At 49.2% G+C, this 25,731-nt stretch overlaps 1 protein-coding gene and 1 long non-coding RNA gene across 2 annotated transcripts; one reads left to right on the top strand and one right to left on the bottom strand.

Moving 5' to 3' along the window:
- Positions 1–220: 220 nt before the first annotated feature.
- On the bottom strand, positions 221–24,844 carry lmtk2 (lemur tyrosine kinase 2). Its single transcript, XM_086176040.1, has 14 exons — positions 24,330–24,844; positions 18,358–18,491; positions 18,037–18,190; positions 16,714–16,790; positions 16,446–16,564; positions 16,142–16,229; positions 11,311–11,441; positions 8,135–8,219; positions 6,937–7,058; positions 6,133–6,282; positions 3,116–6,020; positions 2,899–3,025; positions 2,568–2,822; positions 221–2,087 (listed from the first exon to the last, which is right to left on the bottom strand). Exons 1-14 carry the CDS (start codon positions 24,430–24,432, stop codon positions 2,059–2,061), a joined length of 4,479 nt encoding a protein of 1,492 aa, XP_086032166.1. The 5' UTR covers positions 24,433–24,844; the 3' UTR covers positions 221–2,058.
- LOC147217060 (uncharacterized) lies at positions 15,307–17,504 on the top strand. Its single transcript, XR_015108961.1, has 2 exons — positions 15,307–16,096; positions 16,697–17,504. It is a non-coding gene; the product is annotated as an uncharacterized LOC147217060 (long non-coding RNA).
- Positions 24,845–25,731: the final 887 nt, after the last annotated feature.

Below are 25,731 nucleotides of genomic sequence, written 5' to 3'. Positions count from 1 at the left end.
GGAAACGTTTGCACTTTCAATTCAATCGGCTGCTGCCTGACAAATTAGCAATATGATAAAACCATAAAGAGCCTGAGCAAGTGTGTGCGCGCGTGTGTGTGTGTGTGTGTGTGTGTGTGTGTGTGTGTGTGTGTGTGTGTGTGTGTGTGTGTGCGTCGCCTCCACCTTCAGCAACTTCATATCTGTGTTCCAGCCCATCACAAACACAGGCCCCGACTACAAGTCCTTTTGCATTTATTTTCATATTAAACAGTGTAATTATAAACATTTCATTGTTTTGCACTAATCATGGTCAATATACAGTAAAAATATCACTTTTTCTTAAAATCTACAAGTTGAGCGGACAGAATGGATTCACATCTGATTTAGTGTCTTAATTTAAGCGCTTCCAGCCCAGGTGTGATATGTTCCTCCGGTCGAACCCGCAGCCCCACAACTCGTCACGTCCGATTCCATTTACAGACAGCGACGAAAAAAAACAAAATTATATACATCAGTACATTTCAACATTAAGTTACATTTGTCAAATGTGCAAGATTAAGCAAATGTATACTGTAGTCAAATGACATATTTCCTTAAATAAACGTTCAAGTTTAAGTGAAGCCCAGGATGCTGGTTTTGACCACAGGTTAACTAGGATACAGTGCTTTCCGGAAGGGAAGGAGGCGGCCCTTCCGGAGCTCCTCCCGTCTTAGCGTTATTTCAATAACCAAGCAGCGACGACCGTCGGTCTTCAGTGTTTTTCTTTTGTAGCGTAGCTTCACCTCAAGAGTCTCGGGGGGAAAACTTGATCCGGATCAGATCGGACCGGGACTCTAGGATCGATTCTCTTCGCCAAACAAAAAAAACGTAATGTTAAAAATCAACCGTTGCATACATCCCGAACGCTCGGCGATGAACTGTGACAGGCGCTTGCCGAGAAACACCCTCTGAACCACTTCTTTGGGTTAAAACGCAATAAAATGAAAAAAAAAGGCAACGGAAATTTCTGTTAACGTCTCTGTCTGACATTGATCATCTTTCCTTCAGCCGCGAGTCGGCGTGGAGCTCGGAGCGCGTGCGCCTCACTCAGGAGTCACCATGACTTTGTACACAAATTTCAATTCATACAAATTCATTGCACTTCTTTTTTTTTTTTTTTCTTATAAACCACCCCGTATATTTTCTTCGATCTGAGGTTCAAAAATAAAATATCCCACTTTTCCACAATCTGTACAGAGGGCTTGAAAGCGTGCGTTGTCGGCGAATGCGGGGAGCGCGTGCGGCACGGCGGCCGCCCAGATCGGACCCGGACACGGCCAATCCCGAGCCGCCTCTTCGGCAGATCCGAACGCTTTCCTCGAGCCGCGCGAGGATTATTTCTGCGAACCTTGTCGAAAGACGTGACGGCGCTGAGAGCATAAATAAAGGAAGGTGCGGCGTTCGGCCCTCGCGGAAGAGGGACGCTCGTGCGAGCCGGTCGGTCGGTCGGTCGGTCCTACATTCTAAACCTTGGTATCTCAAACAAATGCTACAGAAGGGTAGCGTACAGCGTCTCTCCAGTCAGGAGGCCGTGAAAACACCCGGAGGTCACGATGACAGACAGAAAAGAAAAAGGCAACCACTGAAATAATCGCACAACACAAAGGAGCAATGATACAGAGTTTACATCAGCTGGAGTCAGAGAGCTTATTCCTTGTGGTGTGAAGATACATGAGCGGGCCGGCGTGCTCACCTCAGGTGACGGACGGGCGCGCCCCGAGGAGGAGGGCGCTCCCGTCCCACGCGCTCGGAGAGCAGACGCCCGATAGCTGGAATGCGCTCGGTGAGTTCTTAAAGCGGACGCGTGGAGGTCGGGGCCGGAGAGAGGGAACCTCAGGCGGAGCTGGAGAGGCGGAGCCCGTCCGGGGGCCGTCGTCCTACCGGCCTTCCACGACCAGCGAGCGACTTCTGCCTGAGAGAGCGGCTCGCGGTTCGACCCGCCGAACCACGCAGAGCCTTCCTTTCCGGTGCCGTCCCGTCCCAAAAAGTGCGAGGTCGTGTTCGACGCGACGAGGAGGGTCCCTTTTGTTCGGCGCGCTAGTCCTTTTCTCCGTCCTCGCTGCTTCCTGAGAGAGGAAAAGAGGAGGTTTCATCAAGAGGACATCCGAAGAGCCGATCAGACACGACTAGTGGTTTAGAGTGGGTTACTAGTAGGTTACTAGTGGGTTAGAGAACCCGCTCGCTGCGGCAGCGCCTCGGCTCCGAGACCGAGCTCGGAGCTCCGTTCGCTCGTAGGTCCGATTAAATTTCCCGTTAAAATGAACTGAAACGCAAAGAATCCGTCCCAGTAGCCTGGATTTCTAGCATGTTTTTGGAAAAGAAGAAAGATGGTGTGAAAGAAAAACATTCACATTTAAAATGTATATTAAATATATAAAAGAGAATGTAAAGAAATGGTGAAAGTGGTTTTATAGAGTTCAGCCCCACACTCGCCATGCTTAAATGCTAACTGCACCGCGCACATTCTGCTACACTTTACGTCTAAACTTCATTTATGAACGGAGCGAAGCCGCGGTGAGATGGAGCCCGGAGCTGTGCACGCTTGCCTCCTTGTTCCATGTCCGAGTCGGTGAGGTGAGTGAGGGAGAAGCTGGCGATGCTGACGGGGGAGATGGAGAAGCGTGAGTAGTTGGAGGCGCCGGCCCAGCTGGGCTGCAGCACACGGAGAGCCGCCGGGGGCGGAGAGGAGAAGGGCGACGCCGCAGACGTGGACATCGGCTTGGATCCCGGCTCTCGGAGCGCCTTGGAGAGGAAGGAGGGCGCGGCGGAGGTGAAGTCGTCGTCCCACTCGAAGCCGCCGCCTGCCGAGATCAAACGCGTGAGCGGGGGGAGCGGACGGGTCGGGGGCCCAACACAGCGGCGGAGGTGCGGCGGTACCTTCGTCGTCGGTAGAGCTCTCCGAATTGGCGAAGCGGTTCAGGTATCCGGCGGTCGGCCCCGGACTGCCGAACTCCGGCATCTGGTTGTTGGATCCGTGGTCGCCCAGCTCCTTGGTGGGCGTCTCCTGCGGCAGAGAGTATCGGACAGACCGGTCAGGACGAGACCGCTCAGGACGGGCGCGGACCCAAACCCCAAACCCGGCGCCGCGCGTTACCTGGTCAAACAGGTAGACGGTGACGTCGTCGAAAAAGGACACGGCTTTCCTGGAGCGCTCCGCGTTGAACCCGGACGGCAGCTGGGAGGACGACGTCCGGACGCTCGCGGCGGAAGGCTTCAGCAGGCTCTTCAGGTTCTTCGCGCCGCTGTCATCGGAGACGACGACCGGCACCGGGCGCGCGCCGTCGTCCTCGCTGTCCTCGCTGGAGCTGTGCAGCCGGTAGCCGCGGACGTCGTCGTCGGAGTCGTCGCTGTTTTCGTCCTCCTCGTCGGCGTCCATCCCGTCTTCGTGGCCGTCCCCGGCCAACCCCTCCCGCCTCCCCAGGTAACGGCCCTCCATGTCCGGCTCCTTTATCTTGTGGCCGTGCTCGGCCGTGCGCGGCCGGCTCAGCCTGGCGTGGACCGCGCTCTCGCCCGGAGGAGGCGGCGCCGCCGGCTCCGACAGGTCACGTTCCAGAGGGGAGGCGTTTGCCGCAGACTCCGATTGGGCCTCCGGCGACGCACTTTTGACCAGAAGATCAGATTCTTCTCCGACATCGACCCGAGCTTCAGAGGAGTCCGGACGCGAAGCGACGGTATCCGAATCTCCGTCCGCGGCGTCCCTGCTGGCCTCTTCAGCGGACCTCCTCAGCCACGTCCCTTCGGCGGAACCCCCCGCAGATCCCTCCTCCGGCTTCTTCTCCGGTTCCGACTCGTTGTCCGAGAAGTAGGCCGAGTCTCTGTAATTACTGGCCATCTGCGACTCCAAGGCGCCGTCATCTAGCTGCCGGTCTCCGTTCAGACCGTCGCCGTCTTGAGCGTGCGGCGTGCACTCCACTTCAGAGATGATGATTTCCGGCGGGAGCGGACGGGCGGCGGCTGAAGGCTCCTCCGTCTCCTGCTCTTTGGCCAAATCCGTGCCGTTTTTTACCGGGGAGAGCTCTTTCCCGGGAGGCTGAGAATTCCACTCCGGAGATTCCAGGTTCTCTGTTTCGTAGCCGCTGTCGGCTACTTTGTAGGGCGGTTGGAGTTTGTGCCGCGCCGTCGGAGCGTTGATCTCCTCGGCCGGGTCAAGGGAGTCCAACGAGTCCGGGGTCTCCGCCGAGTTATCGACGGTCGGCAGAGTGGTGGAGGCGCTGTCCTCCAGCAAGCTGTCCTGGCTGATCTGGTCCAGAGATGGACCGGAGACCAACAGAGAAGATCTGACGGGACGCCGACCGTCGGCATCCATGAAGGACTCTTCGTGGTCAGACAGCGTGCTCTCCATCTCTATGTCGGCGTCCTCGATCAGGTCGCTCAACAGATCGTTGCTCGTCAGATCGTCGGCGCGCCCGTCGTCCGACGTCAACGTCAGAGCTCGCAGACCTTTCGGCGCCGGACTCGTTTCGGGCCGAGCGCCGTCTTCTGAGGTTCCGAGGTCATCTTCAAGGCTGTAGATTTTGGCATCTGTGCACAACAGGTCTGTACTGGCACTTTCAGAGAAAGTGGGTTTGTAGCTATCGCTTTGACTAACGAGAACGTCGAACCTCTCCGAGGTAGAGTCGAAACCAGAGTCCACGGCTCTGTCTGAGGGCCGGAGCGGACCCAAGTCCTCAGTGGAAGAACTAGTACTGACGGGCAGCTGACCGCTTAGGTTGTCCTCCGTGACCACCGTAATGAAAGGCACCCCTGTTTCATTTGCCCCCGGAGACTCGTAGAATTCTCCCAAGCCGGTGCTGGAATAGTCCAGAAGTCCCTGTTTGGCGGGGGATGTGCTACTCAGTGCGGGGTTTGGATGAGGGCCCGTCCCCTTTAAGCTGCCTACGGCATCCGGGCCGTCCCAAGATCTCATTTTGAATGCCTCTTCTGGTTCATGGACCTGACCGGGGGACAGGAAGTCTTGCCGAGCGCTCGCCAGGCCGGGCCCTTCTTTCTGCAGACGCCGCTCTGCGGCGAACAGGCAGTTGTCAGCGGGTCGCTCAGTGTTCAGAAGCCCGGTGGCGTCTGAGCTCTGCCCCTCCGCAGAACCCACCCGGTGAGCGGCCTCTGAACACTCCCCTAAAAAAGACTCGCCGTTTCTTTCTCCCGCCTCTGCTTCCCCCTCCAGCGGGCGGGCGCGTTCACGGAAAGGGTTGCCGTTCCGCTCCGGAAGCTCCATGAAGTTGCGTCTCCAGGACGGAGAATCTTCCTGCTTGGACTCTTCCTCGGTGAAGATGTTCGTGTGATACGGACTGTCGTTTTCCAGAGACGACCAGATGTGACTGTCCGGTTGATAGGAATCCTTGGAGTCGATGCTGTGGTGAAAAAAATCTGCATCCGTGCTCGATTCATCCAGACGCACATCTTGGAGGACGACGAAGTCTTGCTGGCTCGAACTGAAGTTCACGTCCCGTCCTCCGTTCCCCGGTTCCTCTAGCTGCTCCTCCAGCTGTATGTAGTATCCACGCCCGCCGGACGGTTTCTGCGCGTCAAACACCGGTAGAATCCCTGGAATGCCCGAGGGAGGGTCTGCGCCCGCTGCCCTGGATCCAGGGTCTGGGAAGTGAGCTTGGATGTCCTCGCTGGAGACGGGAAAGAACATGCTGTGATAGTTCAGCGTCGTGTCGGCGCCGGCCTGCCCGTGGCTGCCGTCGTAGTGGTCCTGCTTGGCCGCCTCCCAAACGTACTCAAAACTGAGACCCTTGCTGGTTTCGGTGACGGTGAGCACTTCATCGATCTCCTGTCGCAAGGCGTCGTCCGCAAACTGATCGAGGATGGGGAAGGAGGAGTGGCTGACGGTGGTTTGCCGCGTGGAGGGGTTGGGCTTGAGCGCATCCCAGCGCTGCTCAAAGTCTTCTTCCATGTTCTTCTGGCCTTGCATTCGCAAGTAGATGAGCAAGCGGTGGACCTCCTCGGCCGTGGCACGCTTGTCCGGCGAGAGCCAGCAGAACTGCAGGACCTCATACCTACAAGAGCAAAGAAACCGTGCTTTTCAAAACACGCCACGAACGGCGACCGCAGCCACCGAGTTGTGACTTTAAAAAACTTTAGATTACGAAGGCAGAAATCCAAACTCACCATCGATCAGAGTAAGGAAGCTCCAGCTTTGGCTTGAAGAGTTTGACTTGTTGCTCCTTGATGACGTGGTTGAGGACCTCTCGGTCAGATAGGTGTGGATACGGTTGAGCGGCATTTTCAAAGAGTTCCCACAACGTGACCCCCAAGGCCCTGCACACGGGGGGGAGAGGGGGAGGATCGTGGAGCTGAAAGTGGGTTCTGCAAAGCTCTTGGCGAGTGCACCGCTGAGTATTGCCGCTCTGAACGGACGTGCTGACGGGTGACTCCAGGTGCATCCGGGCCCTGCCGTGGCCTTCTGAGTTGTGCGTTCTGGGTTCCGAAGGGAGTCGGCATAGAGCCACGAAACCCTCGGTGTCCCCGCGGCACACAAAGCAGAGCCGGGCAGCACCAGCTGGATCTCCACCCAGCGACTTCTATATTTTGGTTGCCATCCGGCCCTCGGACTGCATTCAGCAAGCGAAGCAGAGAAGCGGCTCCGTCAGGTCTTGTGACGGCCCTTCTCCAACTTTTAGGAATCGAGGCCAATCTATAGATTCGGTAATCAAGCGCTAATGTACTAATGTGCCGGAAATGCTCTGTTGTTGCGATACTTGTTTTCAAATATTTACAAATATTACATTTGTGACGTTGGAAATTGAAAAACTTTAAAAAGAATGTTGTAACGGCGCCTTCCGAAAGGGATCTTTTGTGTGATCACGAATGTGGTCGGCTTTTACGTATCCTTGAATTTCACTTGGCCGCGGTGGCTCTGACTAATGTCTTTTTTTAAAGCTCCCTCCGGCGAGAGCGGGGAGCGGTACCTACCAGACATTGCCGGGCTTGGACTGCTCCATGGTGATCACCCCCCCGTGGCGCTCGCCCACCAGCTCAGGAGCCAACCAGCGAAGCGGAGCGAAGACATCATCCTCCGTGATGATGTAATCCTCCTGGCGTAACAGTAGAAGTGGTCGGTCAGTGATGATACCGGCTCCTTAACAGACTGTGTAACTGCCTAGAAAAACTGTAAATAATCGTATAAACACATCCTCGTTTAAAAGCGTCTCTCAGCGGGAGAAATGCGCTTGTTTATTAGCCTGCAAAAATGATTTACAATCAGGCAACGCAATCTCGCTTTGACGCTCCCTTTCTTCAACAGAAATAGATTCCCGGGGTGACCTTATCTCATGAGTATTAAATTCAGACAGCCAAAGCCACAGCTCAGCAGTATGTGAGGAATGCAGCGGACAGACCGCTTTAGCACATATGCACTTTGAACGGGGCACAGTGGAACCAGCAGCGCATCCAAAACCGCCTCAGTTCCTCCGTTGGATTGGATCGGATTAGATTCTACTTTATTGTCATGACACTGCAGGAGTGCAGGGCGACGAAATGCAGTTCGGCTTCTAACCGGATGCTCGCGAGAGCTTCTTGTAAAACCGGCCTCTACGCCTTGACAGTTACGACAACGGGTTAGGGTTTTCTCATCTAACCCTAACCCTAACACGTGGTACAAATAGTACACGGACAAGAATACGTTGAGCGTTAAGTGTCGGGGCTTCTTGAAATCTTCCCTTCACACTTGATTAGAAATTGCTAGTTTCTCATTTTTGGTAGTTATCACTTGGAGATATCCAGAGAACAATGTTCATTTTTAAAACAATGATGTAAGCTTCATGAAAATTGAACCTGCCGGAGGCCTAAAGCCTGGGTTAAATCTGTGACGGTCTAAGCTGGGCTGAGGCTGCGTCTGAGGCTGGGCTCCCGGTGCCAGGAAGCTATTCGGTTATTATACAACCGGACCGGTGAGGTGCCAGGAAATGTCGAGTCCCGTCTTTACTCGACTACCGCGGATTATTAGCGTGTCCGACGGGGAGGTTGCAATATCAAATTAGAATGACACGTTAACCACGGACTAGTTTAATCCTCGCGTAACCAGATCCTGACGTGGATTCCATGCCTGCGATGATGAAATGGTCGAGATCCGTTCTGAGAAACGCCGATATCGCACAAGGTTTTGGCTTACTTTGTATGCCGAGGGTCCGACGCCATAGTCTCCCACTTTGACGGTGAGATCTGCGGTCAAATAGCAGTTCCTCAGAGCTAAATCGCTGGGGGAGCACAGAGGGAAACTGTGAGCGGTGTGTACGGGTGGCAAACATACAGGGAACTTCAGACAAGGTTTCAGACGAAATCGAGAGATCGACCCCGACATTTCAGACCACAACTCAAGAACGGGTGAAACGGGGACTTTCTAGTCAGTAACACCGGGAAGGAAATTCACAGGTGCTCGAGTGTTTTTCCACAGCTCCTCACTCCACAATAAGAGTGCAGGGGGTGCTATTCCTGACCCCAGTTCACAGCAGGAGGGTGATTTCCAGAGGAAAACGCCAGCCTCGCCAGCCTTTTGCGGGCGGAGAGAGGGAGTGAGGGCGGGGGCGCGAACCCCGTTCGGGCCTTCTGCCACGTGTCTGCTTAATGTGCACTTATTCGTGAAATAAACGCAGTCGCCGGTTTCCCCTTCGGCCTGTCGGCATTCTCTGCGCACAGGTTCCGAATCCCTCAGCCTCCTGACAAACACTGCTGACGCCGGTGTTCTCGCATGCATACGCCGCAGCTACTGTCACAGCCGGTGAAACCTACGTAAGATAAATGGATATGTATTTTAAACTGTCCTGCCTCCTGTCCTCTGCAGTTGGCCGACGGCCCAAAAATACAGCAACACAGCAGTGGGGAAACGGGCCGAGCATCTTCACCCTACAAGGCTAATGGTTGGCGAGGAATCGCCGTCACGCAATCCGTTATTATGGTTTACTGTACGGTTAGGAGGACAAGAAAACGGAAGTCCGTTTTTAACTTGGAGAGACACTGTGAGCGCAAACATGTAAGAATCCCATGTTCTTACAGTAAGTGACAGAAATAAACAGTGCTCATGGACGTTCTCGGATTTTTACATGCTCTTTGTGGGGGAAAAAAAGCCTGGCTTCTTTGGTAGGACGTACGCAAAACAGCTGCGGTAAATGCATTTAAAATAGAAAAGCTCCCTAATTAAAACTAATTTAACCACCAATTTCATGTCAACAACCGAACCAAGTATTTTTGGAGTGAATATGTGAGCGTGCTGTCGGAAGACGGAACAGAAAGTGGTGACAGCGCATGATAAACCGCATGGGAACCGGAGATGTCCGAGGAGCTGCCCATCCTAAATATTCCCTGAAGCTACGCCTCGTCTCTGTGGCTTATTTCTTCATCCGCTGATGCCGGACCTCAACCTTACCATCATTTACGAGGGGCAGCGAGGGACAGAAAACAAGTGATGCGAATATCACGGGCTCACATCCTCCCTTCTAAACAACCAGGAAAACCCCACCTAGTTGACGGTTTTAATTCATAAGGCACAAAAACATGTTTGAAAAATACTAAACGTCACTTTCTGTCCACGTTTCATTCAAATGATATTTCCGGTTTTGGAGTGGCGGGGTTTTCGGCGTGGAGTTTTGTGTTCATTTCCACCGGCGTGCTGCGACCCCCTGTCCCACCGGTGACAAAACCCATCCTTTGTAGCCTTTGAGCCGAGGTCCCACAGAAATAGTTTTATGATTGTAAACTATATTGGTCCGCATGAAGGGGAGCCTTGTAGAAACTGCCTTTACGTTGTTACAGGGATTAAAAACACAACATCCAATATGAGGCTATCCTTTTACATGCAAAGAGCAGAATCATCATATCCCTCTGGCAACAGACAGCTGACACTGTGGCAATGCCTGGGTGCTGTGTAATTGGAAGCCTCCGAGCTTATTCTGAGCATGCAAAATAGAGCTGACGAGCTGAGCATCATATGTTACCCCGAGCCAGGCGTTCCTCAGACCTCCCGTACCCTTCTATTTGCCGTCCGGGGGGCCAGACAACCAGCGTTTGCTCTGGTAAAGAGCAAAATGAAACGCCGCCTGTGCTCCGAGCGCACCTTTTTTGGGGAACATCGGTATTCCTGACAGTGATTTGACAGTAGGTTCTAGTGTAAGCACAGCCTTAATAATCTTGTTATTTATACAGCGAGGATTAGGCGAGCTATGTCACGGTACATAGCCAGTAAAATACTTCTGTTGATTCAAAGATTAGGGATATAAATGTTTATGGGATTTACATAACTTGTGAGAGAAATTATGACATGCTGACACAGACGGACTCTGACATTCAAATATTCAGTCGCTCTTCAAAACAATTTGAGCATAAAAGAAAAAACAGAAAAGCAAGCTTATCTTTATTTTATGAGCAGGGAAAAATCTAAAGTCTAAATTGAAAAGGAAATAATTCACGAGGAATATATCGGTGAGGAGCAATAAGAAATAATGTCTTGACAAAAGCCTTTTTGAACTTTACAATGAGTTAACCACACTAATCACACACGAGTAAATAAAACTGAACAAAACATTAGCATAGCACTGAGTTTTGTAAACTGGGGTCATCCTGGAATCTTGTATGTGTTTGAGAACAGGCTGATCTAATGACGCTCTTCTGGCACGTCAAGGTTGTCATCCAGGAGAAAAACAACAGTTGTGAGGGAAACCAGAAGTGTAATAAACAACAAGCTGAGCGACACTCAATCCGTCAATCTGAAGCGAGCGTGAGGAGAAGAAAAGGAGCCTCTAAACAGCTGCTAGCGTAGCACTCTGGTACATTAAGAACACGGGAGACGGTTCAATTTAGCCACAACATAATCGTTCGTGAATGCAACTTCTTAAGATGAAAATCCTTCGGACGGCGCATCTAAGCGCCGATTCTAGGTTAGGTTTCGTGCTGCGTTTCTGATCAAGTATGAATACGCAGCACTTCTGCGTTTTTGACAATGCCGATGGAGCAAAACAAAGGCGACCTGTTTGTAGTTTGCGGTATTTTTACGCGCTATACGTCAACCATCTGTGACCGACAAGGATTTTAACCATAAAATCCTACCGCTATTAACTGAATCGCAAAAACCTGAGTATATAATTATATCAAATGCAAAATCCTACGATAAAACCTATATATGACAAAATGAAGGATGCCTTTAACATCACGGCCTACATGTGTTCACTCAAGAGAGGAAGGCAGCTTCACTGTGACCCAATTCTATCAAAGACAAAGAAGTGTGAGGAACAAAATGCACAGCTAAGTGACTAAAACGACGGCGTCTACTTCAGCGTTGCCGCTGTGAGCTGATACCTGTGCAGGAAGTTGTGTTTATGAAGGTGAGTGACCCCGGCGGCGATTTCACAGGCCATCCTTTGGAGCTGCAGCAACTCAGCGTTTCTGAAGAGGCGCTCCTGCTGAGACAGATAGCCTCGCAAATCCCCCTGCAGACACACACATGCAAAGACACAGCTGTTAGGTTCATCGGTGTCACATTTAAAATAAAAAGGGAAAAAGCCCTTCTTGTCTTACAGCATTAGCTGCGATCTAATGATTAGTTCCAATTAAATGCACTGTGCAGAGGCCACCACACGGGGGCAGTAGACGCTCCCCATCCTGCCTCCCCTCCACACAGCCCAAGAGCTGCTGGACCAAATAAGGGTAGCGCCGCTCAACGGACCTCGATGCTGCTTCTCAGGGACTTATAAATAAGAGAGCCACCTGAGGTCAGTGATATAAACCTAGTGGGTCACATTGGGTTGGTGGACGGCTTGAATGGACTGGAGGAACTGGCAATATGATAAAAAACCTAAAGCCACGAGGGGCCGGAGATATTCTTATGGCGTTCTTCCCGAGAGGATATAAGACCGTCCATCCAATGTAAATGCTGCTGGGAGGAGAGGAAAGGCTGGAAAAAATAAATACGGGTTTCCCAAACGGCGGCGTTGTATCTACGGTGGCCCTCACAACCCCCCTGACGAAATCTAAATGTGACTAATACAAAGTTTAATGAATAGATGAGGGGCCGGGGACGGATGAGACACAAAGACCCCAGACTGCATTCGTGTCTGACGCCGCATCTCGGCTCTTTTTAATAAAGCATTTCATTCAACGCCTTTATTTTTCTTTTCCACACAGTGCTTTCATCCTGACAGCTGGTCTCATTTTGGTCTCGTTGGAACTCCTAAAATACACGACTTGTAAAAAGTCCTCAGACAGTCGCAAGCCCGATCGGTATAATACTGCCGGTGCTTCGATCCGGACCAGGAAAAGACCCTGAGTATGTTGTACTTAGAAGCTGAGCTTACTAGGCTGATGACAGATCTGTGGGCGAGCAATAAAAATGTATGTGGGACAGGAGGCTCTTCGCCGTTCGGGTCACTCGCGTAGACACGAAGGCTGGAGAGGATGCAAAGATGAAAAACAGCAAGAACGCCCGCTTGTTCAGCTGACAAAACAGCGAGGAGGAGTTTCTGCAACACCTGTTATCATCAGTCACCAACATGGTGTGAGGTACAGCGTGACCATACAGGAACGGAGTGCAGGGCAGATCTTTCTCTTCTCATCTATATTGGCTCCTTTTTGTAAACTGGCCAAGAAATGTGTTGCGATACATGTGCCTTGCTATGCTGTGCTGACTCTCAGGGGCCCGTCTAAATCCAACCGGGGCACTGAACACCACTGAGACCGACGTCCCCTGGACGGCTTCTTCGCGGCGAGGTATGTGGTAGCAGGCCGTAAAGCCCTCGCTGAGAAGAGCAAACCGTATCACCCGCCCGAGTATAAACACACACACACACACACACGCACAAATGTCCAGTCCTTAAAACGGGTTTCCAAGTGCTTGAGGATTATATGCACAACTCTTTTCAAGTACGGGAGATGACCGGTCCACAAACAGAGCTCCGCTGAGGAATGAGCTTAGAACATGCCATACGTACACCACTCACAAGGCGCTTTTTGTTAAATGTGCCGAGTCACATGCGGTGCGCCATCTCATGTGCGCCTAAAGACGATCCCGGGCCGGAAATGAGGCTCTGTATTTAAACACAACACTTCTGGGATAGTTTCTCCTTTACTTTTTCCACTTGTGACTTGTAGTCAAGTAATCGCATTCACCTTCTTCCCGCCTCCCGCGGGTGAAATGTTATTTCGACTTTACAAATGGAAACGACGCTGTTCATACAGCGGAGAAATGAAATATGATTGCAAATGGTCACTCGAAACGAATGCGGAGACTTATTCAGCCGGCGAGTGTAAACTGGCGTATTTAGAGCTGTCAACTTGTGATCGGATCACTCAAGACGCTTGTTAATGCCAGGGCTGAACAAGCCCTGCGAGCTATCTCACAACAAGCAGCTTAGATCAGTTGTCTTACGCAAGATAACTGACCCCCACCCCACCTGCCAACCTAATAACACACACACACACACACACACACACACACACACACACACACACACACACACACACACACACACACACACCTCCCTCTCTCTCTCTCTCTCTCTCTCTCTCTCTCTGGGAAAGGGTCTTCTCTTCACAGAAGAGCTAAATTCAACATATGGAAAGTGATACACTCTGCCTGTCTTTATTTGTGAAGCCTCCGCAGCAGGTGATTAGGTCCGGCCTCCGGGGGATCCAGTGCTGTCAATGAAACATTTAACTGCCAAAGGTAAAAACAATTAGGCCCCGTGTGTGCGCGAATCATGAATAAAGCACAGGTTCCAGCAGGATCTCAGTGTGCTAAATCACCTAGTTTGCTCCTCAGTGCCAGAGGTCGCCATCTCTACCAATACGACGGGTTAGAGGCGAAAGGAATTACGCGGCGTTGCGATAACGGCGACGTTCAAGAGATGTAAACTATAACGTCAGGTAAAAAAAATGGACCAGATTGCAAATGTTCAGTGCGGGGCTCGTCGGAGTCGAGGTCATGTGGGTTTCGGCGGTCGCGGGTCTCTACCGAGTGACCCCGTTAGCGGGCGGTGCGGACGAACCCGTGAGGACGCCTGAGGTGATGCTGCAGGGTGGGGTCCCATCGGGAAAGAACAACACGGCAGTAACACGCAGCGCTCCCGTCACACCGCTTCATCGCAGTTCCCTGCTTTAACAACCGTAATAAATAAACGGGATTAACGACTTTTGAAAGCCAATAGTCAGCTGGCTCATGTGGAAGACCCTGAACCCGAGAAGGGTCTGACTAATGTCCTGGCCGGGCATCAGGCAGAAGATGCATGCATTAGAAGCTGTCACTCAAACTACGGTATGTGACATTCTGTGGCCCCTGCACCAGTTGCTTAATGTATTTCGATGACTAAAATGCTTAGAGTCAGGGTTACTCGGCACGGGTGATACGGGCCGGAAAAACCACCATCAATCACCGGCCCGTCACACAAAACATCACGGTATCTTGGATTCTTAGCAGATTCGCCTCGTCAACTCCGCAGCCGCGCGGTCGCGTTCTGTCTTCCGACACACGGACTTATCGACATGAAGTGGTCGGAGGCCGGAGACAAGCCGGCGTTCATTTCATATCCCACCAGCAAACCCGTTCAACGATCCTTTTTGGATCTAATAATTCCTAAAGGACAGCCGTACGCGGCGAGGGGCGATCTATCAAAACCAAACGAGACGTGTATTGTGAAAGGCAAGATCCCACTTGGACGGTCTTTCACTCGGCAGGGGAAATCAAAGCCAGACATCTCTCGCTTGCGGTACCCTCACACTTATTCACAGTCGACACACCGCACAAATTCTTAATCATCCCATCTTCCCTAATGACTCACACACATTTGCGATAAGTCATTCCATCTCCTGTTAAAGACGTCACCGCAGTTGGCCGGGAAGGACCTCAAAGTCAGGATACCAGCCAGGTCTGGACAGCTGACAATACCCCTGCCTTGCGGAGTTATGCAATGCCTGGCAAGAAGAGCTGACCTGCAACCTGCTGGACGCGATAGCGGGTCAGACAAATGGGAATGCAACACGGAGGCAGGGCTCCGCGCAGCAACACATTAATCGCGCAGGCTCCCCGAGCGCCCGGATCTGCATTAGCCAAACAATGGAAACACCGCCTGCCAGCTGGGGCGCATGAAAGAAAATATTCATTGTCTGTCGCCCACTCTGCACGTCATTCATCAGCCATTATTTGTTTCTACATAAACAAGACAAGGTGTTTTTCCAGACGCGCGTTTCACGGCCTGTTAGCGACTGCGACGACTCCTACGAATGGAGCGCAGGACCAGAATAGGCAGAATTATAGTCTTTAGGTGTGTAGAAGCACACGAACCACTCGCCGAGATGACTTTCCACAGTAATTAGATGCTAATTGCGGTTTAAAAAAAACTATCCATCAAACAAGCGTTCCTTGTATGGTGTGGGAAGTCAGGTAAATAATAGTGACACCAAATTAGTTTATACTTTGTTGGTCACATTTTTAGCTGCTTGCATTCCATCTGTAGGCACACCTTGGGTGTCTGAAGGAAGAGCTGACTTTACTTCAAACTAGGCTTAGGTCTCCAACATACACAAGGTGCGACCCATAAAAATGCACAAACACAGCAACTGGTGGAGCCGACGCTGGAGGAGCGTAAAAGGAGCCTGTTGCTTTATTGGGTGAGGTGGGAATGTGAGAAGTCCAAGACTTAGAGCAGCTATTTGTCAGAAGTCGGGCAGAAGAGGGCAGGAGGGAGCGCGGGGAGGCTGGCAGGGCCGCGGGGAGGGAGCTCCGGCCCCCTCCCAATAGATTAAGAGAAACAGTCAATAAATCAACGGCCATGACGCCGTCCGTGTCACTTCAATATGTTGAGATAAGCGGACGGGCTAATTTGGGAGCGAGACAGTCGTCCAGATGGTCAATGGGGCAGGTCAGCCACGTCTGCTTTCTAGACAGTGTTTTAATAGGCCTCGCAGCTTAGCGGCCTGCCAAGGGCCCATTTTCAATTTCAATTATGAAGGCTATTCCAGAGGAGGACTTCCGAAAGATCAGATGACAAATACGCCAACTTCGGACAGAGTGACACAATGAGGGCGTGTGACGTGGACGTGAAGTCGCATCAGGCCCTGTGATGTGAACACACGCATCTCCAATGTACAGCGGGTAGGTTTCACCTTTGTCCGTCGATTTGGCCGTAGCCTTACTAACCATTTCACAGTATTCAAAAACAAGCAGGAAGGGAATAGCTTCAACACACTGCCCCAGGCACTGGAGTATGTTTGGGTGCTGCAGGACTCTGTGAACACAAAACACATGCCGATATTTAGCCGTGTTAGCGTTTGACAGTTTTATGCTGACGACACAGCAATGGCAAAGGGGGGTACTAAAATATCAGATATTAGATATGAGCAAGAATATTGCAATCATGTTTATTGGTTCAGGGTTGCCCTAAACAGATTTATGATGGAAATAAAGGAAAAACAAAACTGAAATCCATTATTTATCAAATCACCTGTAGGGATCTCCTTGCTGGAGGAAGTCATTCTGCTCCTTTGCATTTGCATTTGCTTTTAGCTCCTTCACCACCACTCGGGCTCCGCCTGGATCAGTGTAGATTTCACTCAAAAGAACCTGAGTGGACAGAGAGGAGCGCAGACAGCAAGCCATTCATGCATGAGTACGCCCAGGTGTGTGACGGCACCTCCTTAATGCATCATCATGAATACTAAGAAAACACTTATTTTCTCTAAAATACATTTCCAGGCAGAACAACCTCTTACCTGTCCGAACCATCCGTGGCCAATCTCTTGGATGTAGCTCAGACTGTGGCGTGCGACCTGAAAGCCAGAGGATCCCTCTGGAAAGCAAAACAACTACAATCAATACAAGAGTCAAAAACAAGTTGCTGAGTATCAAGTTGGGACAAAAAGAACAAAACCTGACTTTCCACTTGCGGATCCTGTTTGCCCCGTATGTACCGTCTCATTGAGGCTGAAGATAACCGCCTCATTCCTGAGGAACTATCTGCGTACCAGCCAGAGGAGACTCTGACAGGGTTTGTGGACAAGAAGCGGAGCGGCATAATTCCAATGAAAAAAAAATCTATTTTTACCTGAAAAAAGTTTAAAAAATAATCAGAATGTTGAGGGAAGCCATATAGAATAGTATTGATATTACTAAATAATTCATATTGGTATTGTTACAAAGATATAACAAGGCTGTATCACTGAAAAATGTACAATGTTACTTGTTTTGGACAGAGGAGCAGGATGGCTGGTAAAATATGACAATCTCTCCAAGAAGGGCTTTGAATCCAAGTAAATTAATGAATATTTGCCAGCTCTGGAACTCCACAAGACCTGGTAGCTGGATGGAAACCGGGCCACAGCTGAACTCATAGGACATCTAGATGTTTCTCCCTCCGATCGTTCGTACCGAACAAGCACAAAATGTCAAAACTGAGTCAATACAACTGTCTAAAAGGATTTGGTTGAAAACTGATACCAAAATGTAATTTACTTGCATTTCGGTCACAGAGGAAAACAATCTTTGTTAAAAAAAAAAAACAACTGAGTGTCTCGCAAACATCAATTACATGATGGACGTCTTTGTCTTTATCTTCCAACAGCCAATTCAGTCAACGCAACTCTTTCACTGTGACTGAAACATGCTTTCGTAAGCTGCACACTGCTGATCGACCCATCGAATGCTCCCACGCCGGTGACGCTTCAAGTTTGAAAAACAAATTAAATGCGCACTCAAACAAGAAGGCTGCTTCCCATTGATGGGGCTTCTCATTCAAAGTATTAGGCCAAAAACGACCGAGATAATTCGGCATCAAAAAAACTAAATAAATGATGCTACAGACTATGGAAAGTCAGCTGAAGATCTGATCTGTAAATCACTTAGGCAAATATCATGGGTCATCAGCGCTTGATTGATAAATCAGCGAGTCCCTTCAAAGTGAAAGGGAACACCGACCGATAAGAGCGCCCGGATGTGTGCACAGCGCGGTAAAATGCCATACGCAGTCATTGCCACAACTTTCACTTTTAGTTTATGCATTTCGACAGACATCAGTCTATATCTATGCGTGTTCTCACCTGTGATGCGGGCAGGAGGTTGAAAGTGAGGCGGCCCGGGCAAGGCCACGGGGGACACGGAAAGAGTGTACACCTCAGCTGGGGACTGCATGGACGGAGTGTCCTCTGCCGGAGGGGTGAAGTCAATCTCATCATCGAAGTGGTCTTCAAACTCCTGCACAAAGACAAGGGAAAGCATTTTAAGGCAGGCGCAGCGGAACGGGCATTTAACAATAGGATTTCCGGTCCGCGTCCCGGGCGCCATCCCGTTACCATCCGGTCCGATGGTTCGTGAGGCCGAGTCCGCATCCTGCCTGGCCACCTGCCCGCTGCGACGCTCACCTTGAAGTTGATTTCCCTTTCCTTGCAGCAGGTCACGCAGTTCACCAGCAGCACAACCACGGCTACGACCACCGTCAGGGACACTGCCAGTGACAGGTAGAGAGATGCAGAAAACGGGTCTCCCGTACCCCTGCCTGAAAAGGAGGCGAACGGTCATGAGGAAGGCTGCACAACAAATGAATATATAGATATAGACATACTGTAGATGCATGTATTGCAGCGTTTGTGCTGCGTAATGTACTTGGATGGCCCCCGACACCCTTGTTCCTACTGTGACACTGCCACGCCAGAGTGTGCCAGCTTTTCTGACAAGAATAACAAATCCAACAACAGAAAGCTTCGGGACTGTAAATATCCAAACACTGCTCAAATCATGTTTACAGCGTCCCTAAACATAATGTGACAATGATCACGGCTCCAAGCGCACCGTCTGACCAGCGCTGCTAATCAGAGATTTGGAGGCGCAGGTAGAGGGGGTTTCTGCCGGTGGATGAGCGGCTGATGGTGCAGCGCAAATGACAGCGGGTGAGGATGCTGCCAGCCCGGCAGCTCATGTGTCAGGGCTGACAGCAGCCTGAAACCCACCCACCTCACACCTCTATTTACACTGATGCTCGCCAACATTCATGCATTCCTGAGGGTGGTTTACCAAAAACATATATCTAACTCTACTAAACATAAAAACAGAAGCCTATTTCTGGAGGCTTTCACTCCATACACCTGTTTGGTAGCTTCAGTGAAACGGTGCGGCAGGGTAGAAACCGCCGTGGTTTTGAGTAAACATCCCCTTAAGTAAAAGGTCTCACATTGATCTGATATGTATAACGAATTCCAAACCCGGTTGAAAAACAAGTCTTGTTGTTGGCTGCAAACGCTAGCATGTCTTCACGTTCTTTTCACCACTCGTCCACCTTGATTCCTCCCGTCTCAAATGTCACCGGTCATATGAAAGGTGAGCGGGTTGCTCGCTTGCGTCTCTGGCCGCCCGTGATGTTTAGAACAACAGTCAGAAGATACCGCATATAATTAAACCCATCCTGCTTTCAGCTTGGATTTGATTTGATTTTTTTTCTCCCCTGCTTGAGGCGGAAGAGGCGTTGCAGGTCACCTCTGGCCTCCGTCAGACCTGTCCTTAAACGTCTCAGAACCATCCGATTCCACGTGGAGCAATCTCAGCTTTCCACTGGCGAGTGGACCGGACCTCGCCACTCGCCACATGCAAACAAACGGACATTACTGATGGTTCTTCACGGGTGGAACGAAGAACTTCTTTTCTGAGTCTGTCTGTTACACATCAAATGCAGAGCCAATCAAAACAATGTGGACTGAGGGTATTTCCTGATTTTTTTTCCCCAGGAGTTAGATAAGATAAGATAAACTTTATTGATCCCCATAGGGGAAATTCCTTTGTCACAGCAACGTAACAGTTCTCTCACCGGTGATTCTCAACAGATTAATGATTACAAATCTCTACCACGAGATCTTGTGACTCATTCACATGAAAGAAAAATGAATGTCTGGAATGACCATGCTAGTTGAGAACCTTCTCTCATGGCAGTGTGGCACATTTAGACGTACTTCGAAGCAAATATTACAGCGGCGTCAGTTCGGGTCTTCTGAGGAGCACCGAGCACATCTTAGAATGCAACAATGCAGCACGAAACACTCGAAAGAAGCGAAAAGGGTGGAACTTTCTTCCTATTTTCGACTCGGCAAAGGCCGGCCATTATATTTAGAGTCGAGCAATTTCGAGAATACGAGTAAAACCCACGGAGGGACTTGGAGGAGATCTTACTCGGGACGCTGACCTTCTCGCTTTCAGCTGATATTGATGAATATCAGTAAGCTGTACCTTTTCATGAAAACAAACATCTCCAAAATAAACCTGAGGTAAAACCTCACAAAAGCTGAAAAGACTGTTGTGACAAGCTGGTCGGGTGCGGTCACATGGACGCAGGAGGGGCAGCAAGCCCACAAAGACGATGCAAACATATCAGCCGGGGTTGGGCTTTATTTCACGTGTACTGCGGTACAAGTCATCATTTGTAAAAATAGACAGGACCGCATCATCCCGTCTGTCTACTTCAAAATGTATTTTTGCTTTCTGCCTTTCTTCCTCGAGTTCTGCGGTTTCTGCTGTGAGTTGACATTTCTTTGAGAAAGACGCTGAAAAACAAACACGGTGCGCATCGAAAATTAAACCGTTCCTAAAGGAAGCCATCGGAACACCAATAGCGCTGCAATCACAGGGGACTCAATATGACCTCCGAGTCCAAGTTCCATCATTACCTTCTCCACGGGGTAACTTGAAACACACCAAAGTTAGATGCTGGACCGGCACAACTTCCATCACACTTGTAAAACAAAGCGCAACCACCAGTGCATGCAATATTGCACTTGCCACATTTGCAAAAGGACAGAATAAAGGGGCTTAAAATCCCTGATGCATGTAGATTTCTCCCTCTTCCTCCCTCTTCCTCTGAGTCACCTGACATTGCTTTCTCAACCCACAGCCAGGATGTCAGAGTCACTGTGGCAGAAAGCGCGGTCACCTGCAGCTTCAAACACAGCTGTTTATCTGCTGTCCATTTACTCCTGGACGTCTTGCTATCTCCTGTCTTCTAATGTCTTTCTATTTCGATTTTTTTTTTATTTCTTAAATTTTTCTATTATTCTATTTATTTTATTATTTCAAATTGTTGACATTATAACTGTTACGCTGCTGTGACAAAGGAATTTTTCCCTATGGGGATCAATAAAGTTTATCTAATCTTATCTTGAGCATGCATGGTAGCATAACATGCTGCTCCATCGCCTCCTAGCTCAACAGTCACGTATTTGCAAAATGTGTACTAAACTGCTTTCTGCCTTACAAAGTCTCATTCGTTTAAAAATAAGACTTCTAAAAAAAAAGATGTCAATGACCTAATGTCCGTCTTTGTTGATTTAGTCTTCTGAGAGTGGAACAGTGGAAATAGAAAACATTATATTTAACACACGCTACATTATTCTACTGTCATAAAGACCTTTAACTGCATATGTTCGAGGAAGAAGAAACAGAAACACCTTTATTGTCACATTCAGTTCTCCAATATAGAGCACAATAACAGCCAAATTTGACCGTGAAGCATGAGCTGAAGGCAGCTACTAGGGGTTCAGTGTCCTACTCAAGAACACTTGGAAAGGCTGGGAGGAGCCGGGAATTAAACCAGGACCGTTGGGCTCTGAGGACGACCGCTCCGCCCCGTGAATTCTCTGAGTCATTGGATGCCTCAAATGTATTCGGTCGTATCGTACCGATCTGAGGATCTGTACTAAATCCTCCCAGTGACTGAGGTGAATGAAGCCATTCTCTCACAAACGCTCAGCACACATTGAACCCCACGAGCAGCAATTTCCAGCAACACGGATCTTAAAGCAAGCTTATGATGGACCAAATTCCAACAGCCCAGTGGCAGTAAGCCCTGAAATCTGTATTTCATAAAAGACTTCCAGCAATGATAGCACTTGGGAAACTGCCTAAGAGTGTGTGTGTGTGTGTGTGTGTGTGTGTGTAGACACATAAATTTAGAGAATTCAGATTGTTGGTTAAAATCGGAGCTCCACCTCGGGTCACTACCGCAGAAGTTATTGATGTCGGCAGCTTGTGCGCTTCTCCGGAGCAACGGGGTTCCAGGCGGAGGAAGACTCTGGAGGCCTTGTGGTAGCAGTGTGAGGGAAAAACCAGGCGCTGGGTCACAGCAGCTCGACATGGGATCGCTTCTCCTTGGTTAAGACTTATCTGAGTCATGGGTTCATATTATGACTTGGCAGGCCCCGCCAAATGACTCAACCGGTTTTTGGGACCAATACAGCGGGGAGCTGCCAAGTCTTATTTCGGTTCCACTGCATATTTCAGTGGGCATTCACGCAGAGGAGGAGCTGACCCATTTTGGCAGATTACACCCACCGGTGTTTACAACAGTGAATGTTACATAAATGATAGAGGATGGTATTGTCTGTTTTACGTGTCTGGACTTCTGAAAATCCTGGTCACTCAGCTGCAGCAGGATGTACCAGGTGTGTTGGGTCAGAACTTGAATAAGTGAAGAAGCTCACAAGAATGGCTGCCGTGGCTTATTGCAGATTTACAAACAGTTGCATATAGTAAACATTACAACTATCCTGTGGAAGGAACTGCATGCACTCGATGGAGAACGTATATGAAAAAAGATTACTATTTCGATGAATGGAAAATCGTATCGGTTTGTTGTCAACTCATCTCCAGAAGGCATCCAACCGCATACCAGCATTTCTTAGATGTGATAGATTTAATATAGGCTGGGGTCAGGACATCTGCAAACCATCAGATTTGGAATTTTTAAAAACCACTCATGTTGATATTTTGCTGTTTTTAATTTAATTCATTATAATCCAAAATCTTCCAAATGTCAACATGTATTCACCAATTAATGTTCCAATTAATTTTTCATCCAAACAGAAACCTTGAAGCATCAATAACACCATTGAAGATTTCCCATCAAGTCACGAACATTTTAATTTCAAGTTTGCTTTTTAAGTACACTGAATGCATTATGTCTGGGGAAAAAAAGATGGATTTAAAAATTTATGATCATACAAGAGAGTGATACATCTCTGAATAATAGAAAGACTACAATTTGACGATAGAGAAAGTGGGGCAAAGGATAGGTTATCAGATAGTAAATTCATAAAAAAATCTTTTGCTCTACCCTTTTCCAACATGTATTATGATTGAGCAAATAGTAGGGCTGCTAAACATTGACCCGGACTGATAAGACTGGCATGAGATGCAGTTATACATTAGCAAAGTCTCTACAAGGTCACACGGCAGCTATTCAATCCATGTAAGAAAGCAAGTTATATCAACAGGGATGTTTGAGACTGAAAAATACGAGGCGGAGAATTCCTCTGCACTCACGAGAACGATGTCTTCTTTAACAGCTTTCGCAGTTGCAAATTATTAATGTTTTTGGAAAAAAAAAATAGTGATCTACTATACCATCTTAAATTATCGAAATAGGAATATAACGTTCCATATTTTGCTCTGCCAAACCATCCTAACGCAACACGAGAATTCAAACGTCAAAAAACTGCAGGAAGTATGTTGCATTAAAAAATTACTGACAGCTTGATACCAGACTTGCAGTTTTGAAGTAACAATGTTGTCAACTTTTTATTGAGTCATAATAAATCACGGTACTAAGTACAATCCTTCTGTAAGGCATATAATAAGCCTGCTTCAATGTGAATGGCTGTCCAACTTATGTCACGTTACTTTTTATTCACATACTCATAAACTGCATTACAACCCAATAAGGGCAGTATCATTTTAAAGGACATATGACAAAATCACACCTGTGACCGACTCGTGATGTGATTATTAGCCAGGAGCTAAAACAAAATCCTCTCGCAAACAACAACACAGCATGCTGCCACGATAGTGGCCAGACATCTATTCCGTTGCCCTGGTGGTAAACCTGGTGGTAATAATTCAGCTCGGTAAAAAGGTGAACATTTACCTGTAGTCATATTAAAACTACTTTGACCGGAAGACTGCACCTGGGTTCGTTAAACATCAAATCAGACTGACGGGACCCGATTACTATATATTAACTCCTTACTGGACCTTGCCAGTTACCTGGAGCGCTTAGGTGTCATTGTCGTGAAATGAATGAGAATTGTGCGTTTCGTTAAGATCATCCAGTGAAAAATACAAAACAGAAAGAAACGGCCGGCTGAGCTCGACACATAATGACATAGTTCATAGGTTGGCAGCAATTCCAGCTAAGCTGCCGTATTGTTAGCCGCTAGCGTTAGCTGTTGCTAAGCAAAAGCTACCCGCGACGTAAACATCAGCTAGCAAGCCAGAGCCAGCCGAGCTCGGCTGGATGAACCTGAAACACGGGCTGTGAGTTGGACATCATTAGACAGTGTGTGTCAGTATTTCTTACCTGTTCGGTGGGGAAACTGAAAAGGGGCACCTTCAGACAACCAAACGCATGACATAAGAATTGCACTGGCCAGCAACATAACACTTCCATGACGGCTCTCCATCCTACTAGCGTAACTGATAAACTGGTAGCCAACTGGAGTTGTCGTCTTGACCAAAAAAACAGAAAAAACGGAGCAAATACCGTCTTTCAGTCATTGATAATCAACATAATGCCAGTGTCGCCTCCATAAACAGGCATCTTTGATGCCGTTTTGCTTCGCTCATAGCCACCTAGCTGCCGCTAGCACGCTAGCTCAAGCTAACACCTCGATGGTAACACCTTCAGCTGACGACAGCAAACGCCGCTACGACATGGACACCCTTGTCGTCCATGGAGACAAAGGGAGATATCGTCTTACGCGAACTATCATTTTTGACGTATGAACTTTGACGTTGCTCACATAAAGGCAGCTCGCAAAAAACAACAAACCAATAGCCCTGTCTATCGTAAGACACACATCTACCGCGGCGCCATGTTCCTGGGTGACGTCACGTCGCGGCACGAGGCATTCGTCCAATCGTAATTGACAAGCGCGACGGACCAATCAGAACACGAAGCGGTGGTACGTCATGCGGCCACAGCCAACCGGCTTGCCCCCCCCCCCATCGGACAGTCAGTCAACCAATGGCAGCCAGGCTCCCGGGACTCAAGACGCTTCTTATTCATCAGATGAATTCCAAACAAAGAGCCGCATCTGGACAAATTATCTGGACAAATGATCTGGCAAAACTATGAGCCCATCACGGTTGCAACTACATACTAAGAGCAGTAAGAGTTGGAGGACTCTGGTCTCCAGAAGGTTCCTCTCGTTGGAAGGTCGATGAGAACTCAATGAATGTATGCGTCCGTGGATTTAAGGGACAGGAATGGGTCCATCAGAGGGACAGAAGCAGCAGCAGCAGCAGCAGCAGACAGTGAGGAGAAGATGTGAAGGGACGGGTTCAAGCAGGCTGGAATGGGTGGAGAAAAGTGTCAGGGGTGTGGAGATATAGGTGAACATCAGCCGGAAGGAAAGGCAAGGTGGAGGAGGCAGTGGTGAGATGATCTACAAACACGGACAATGACCAAAAGACAGGAGGCAGAGCTGGAGGTTGCAGAGATGAAGATGCTGAGGTTCTCTTTGGGAGTGACCAGGATGGAGAGGATCAGGAATGAGTCCATCAGAGGAACAGCACATGTTAGATATTTTGGAGAGAAGGTCAGAGATGGTTGGGTCATGGACGGAGGAGGGAGTGACGATATTGGTAGACGGATGCTGGAATTGGAGGTCTAGAGGAAGAACAAAGAGAAGATGGATGGATGTCATGAGAGAGGATATGAAGGTAGTTGGAGTGAGAGAGGAGGATCCAGAGAATAGGGT

The sequence above is a fragment of the Fistularia commersonii genome, chromosome 28 (assembly GCF_037954325.1).
Source record: "Fistularia commersonii isolate RoL2024-O1a breed Wild chromosome 28, RoL_Fcom_v1.0, whole genome shotgun sequence".
Taxonomy (NCBI): Eukaryota; Metazoa; Chordata; class Actinopteri; order Syngnathiformes; family Fistulariidae; genus Fistularia; species Fistularia commersonii.
The sequence above is the reverse complement of the archived record's forward strand: the minus strand, read 5'-3'. Positions and strand labels throughout refer to the sequence as shown.

Bases quoted from the DNA above. Each gene is read 5' to 3' on its own strand.
- lmtk2 (XM_086176040.1), bottom strand. From the start codon at position 24,432: ATGGAGAGCCGTCATGGAAGTGTTATGTTGCTGGCCAGTGCAATTCTT. The intron at 16,791-18,036 runs GTGAGAACACGC...TTTGCTTTCCAG, and splicing joins ACCTCCTGCCCGCATCACAG to AGGGATCCTCTGGCTTTCAG. The intron at 11,442-16,141 runs GTTAGTAAGGCT...GTGTGTCTGCAG, and splicing joins TTTTTGAATACTGTGAAATG to GGGGATTTGCGAGGCTATCT.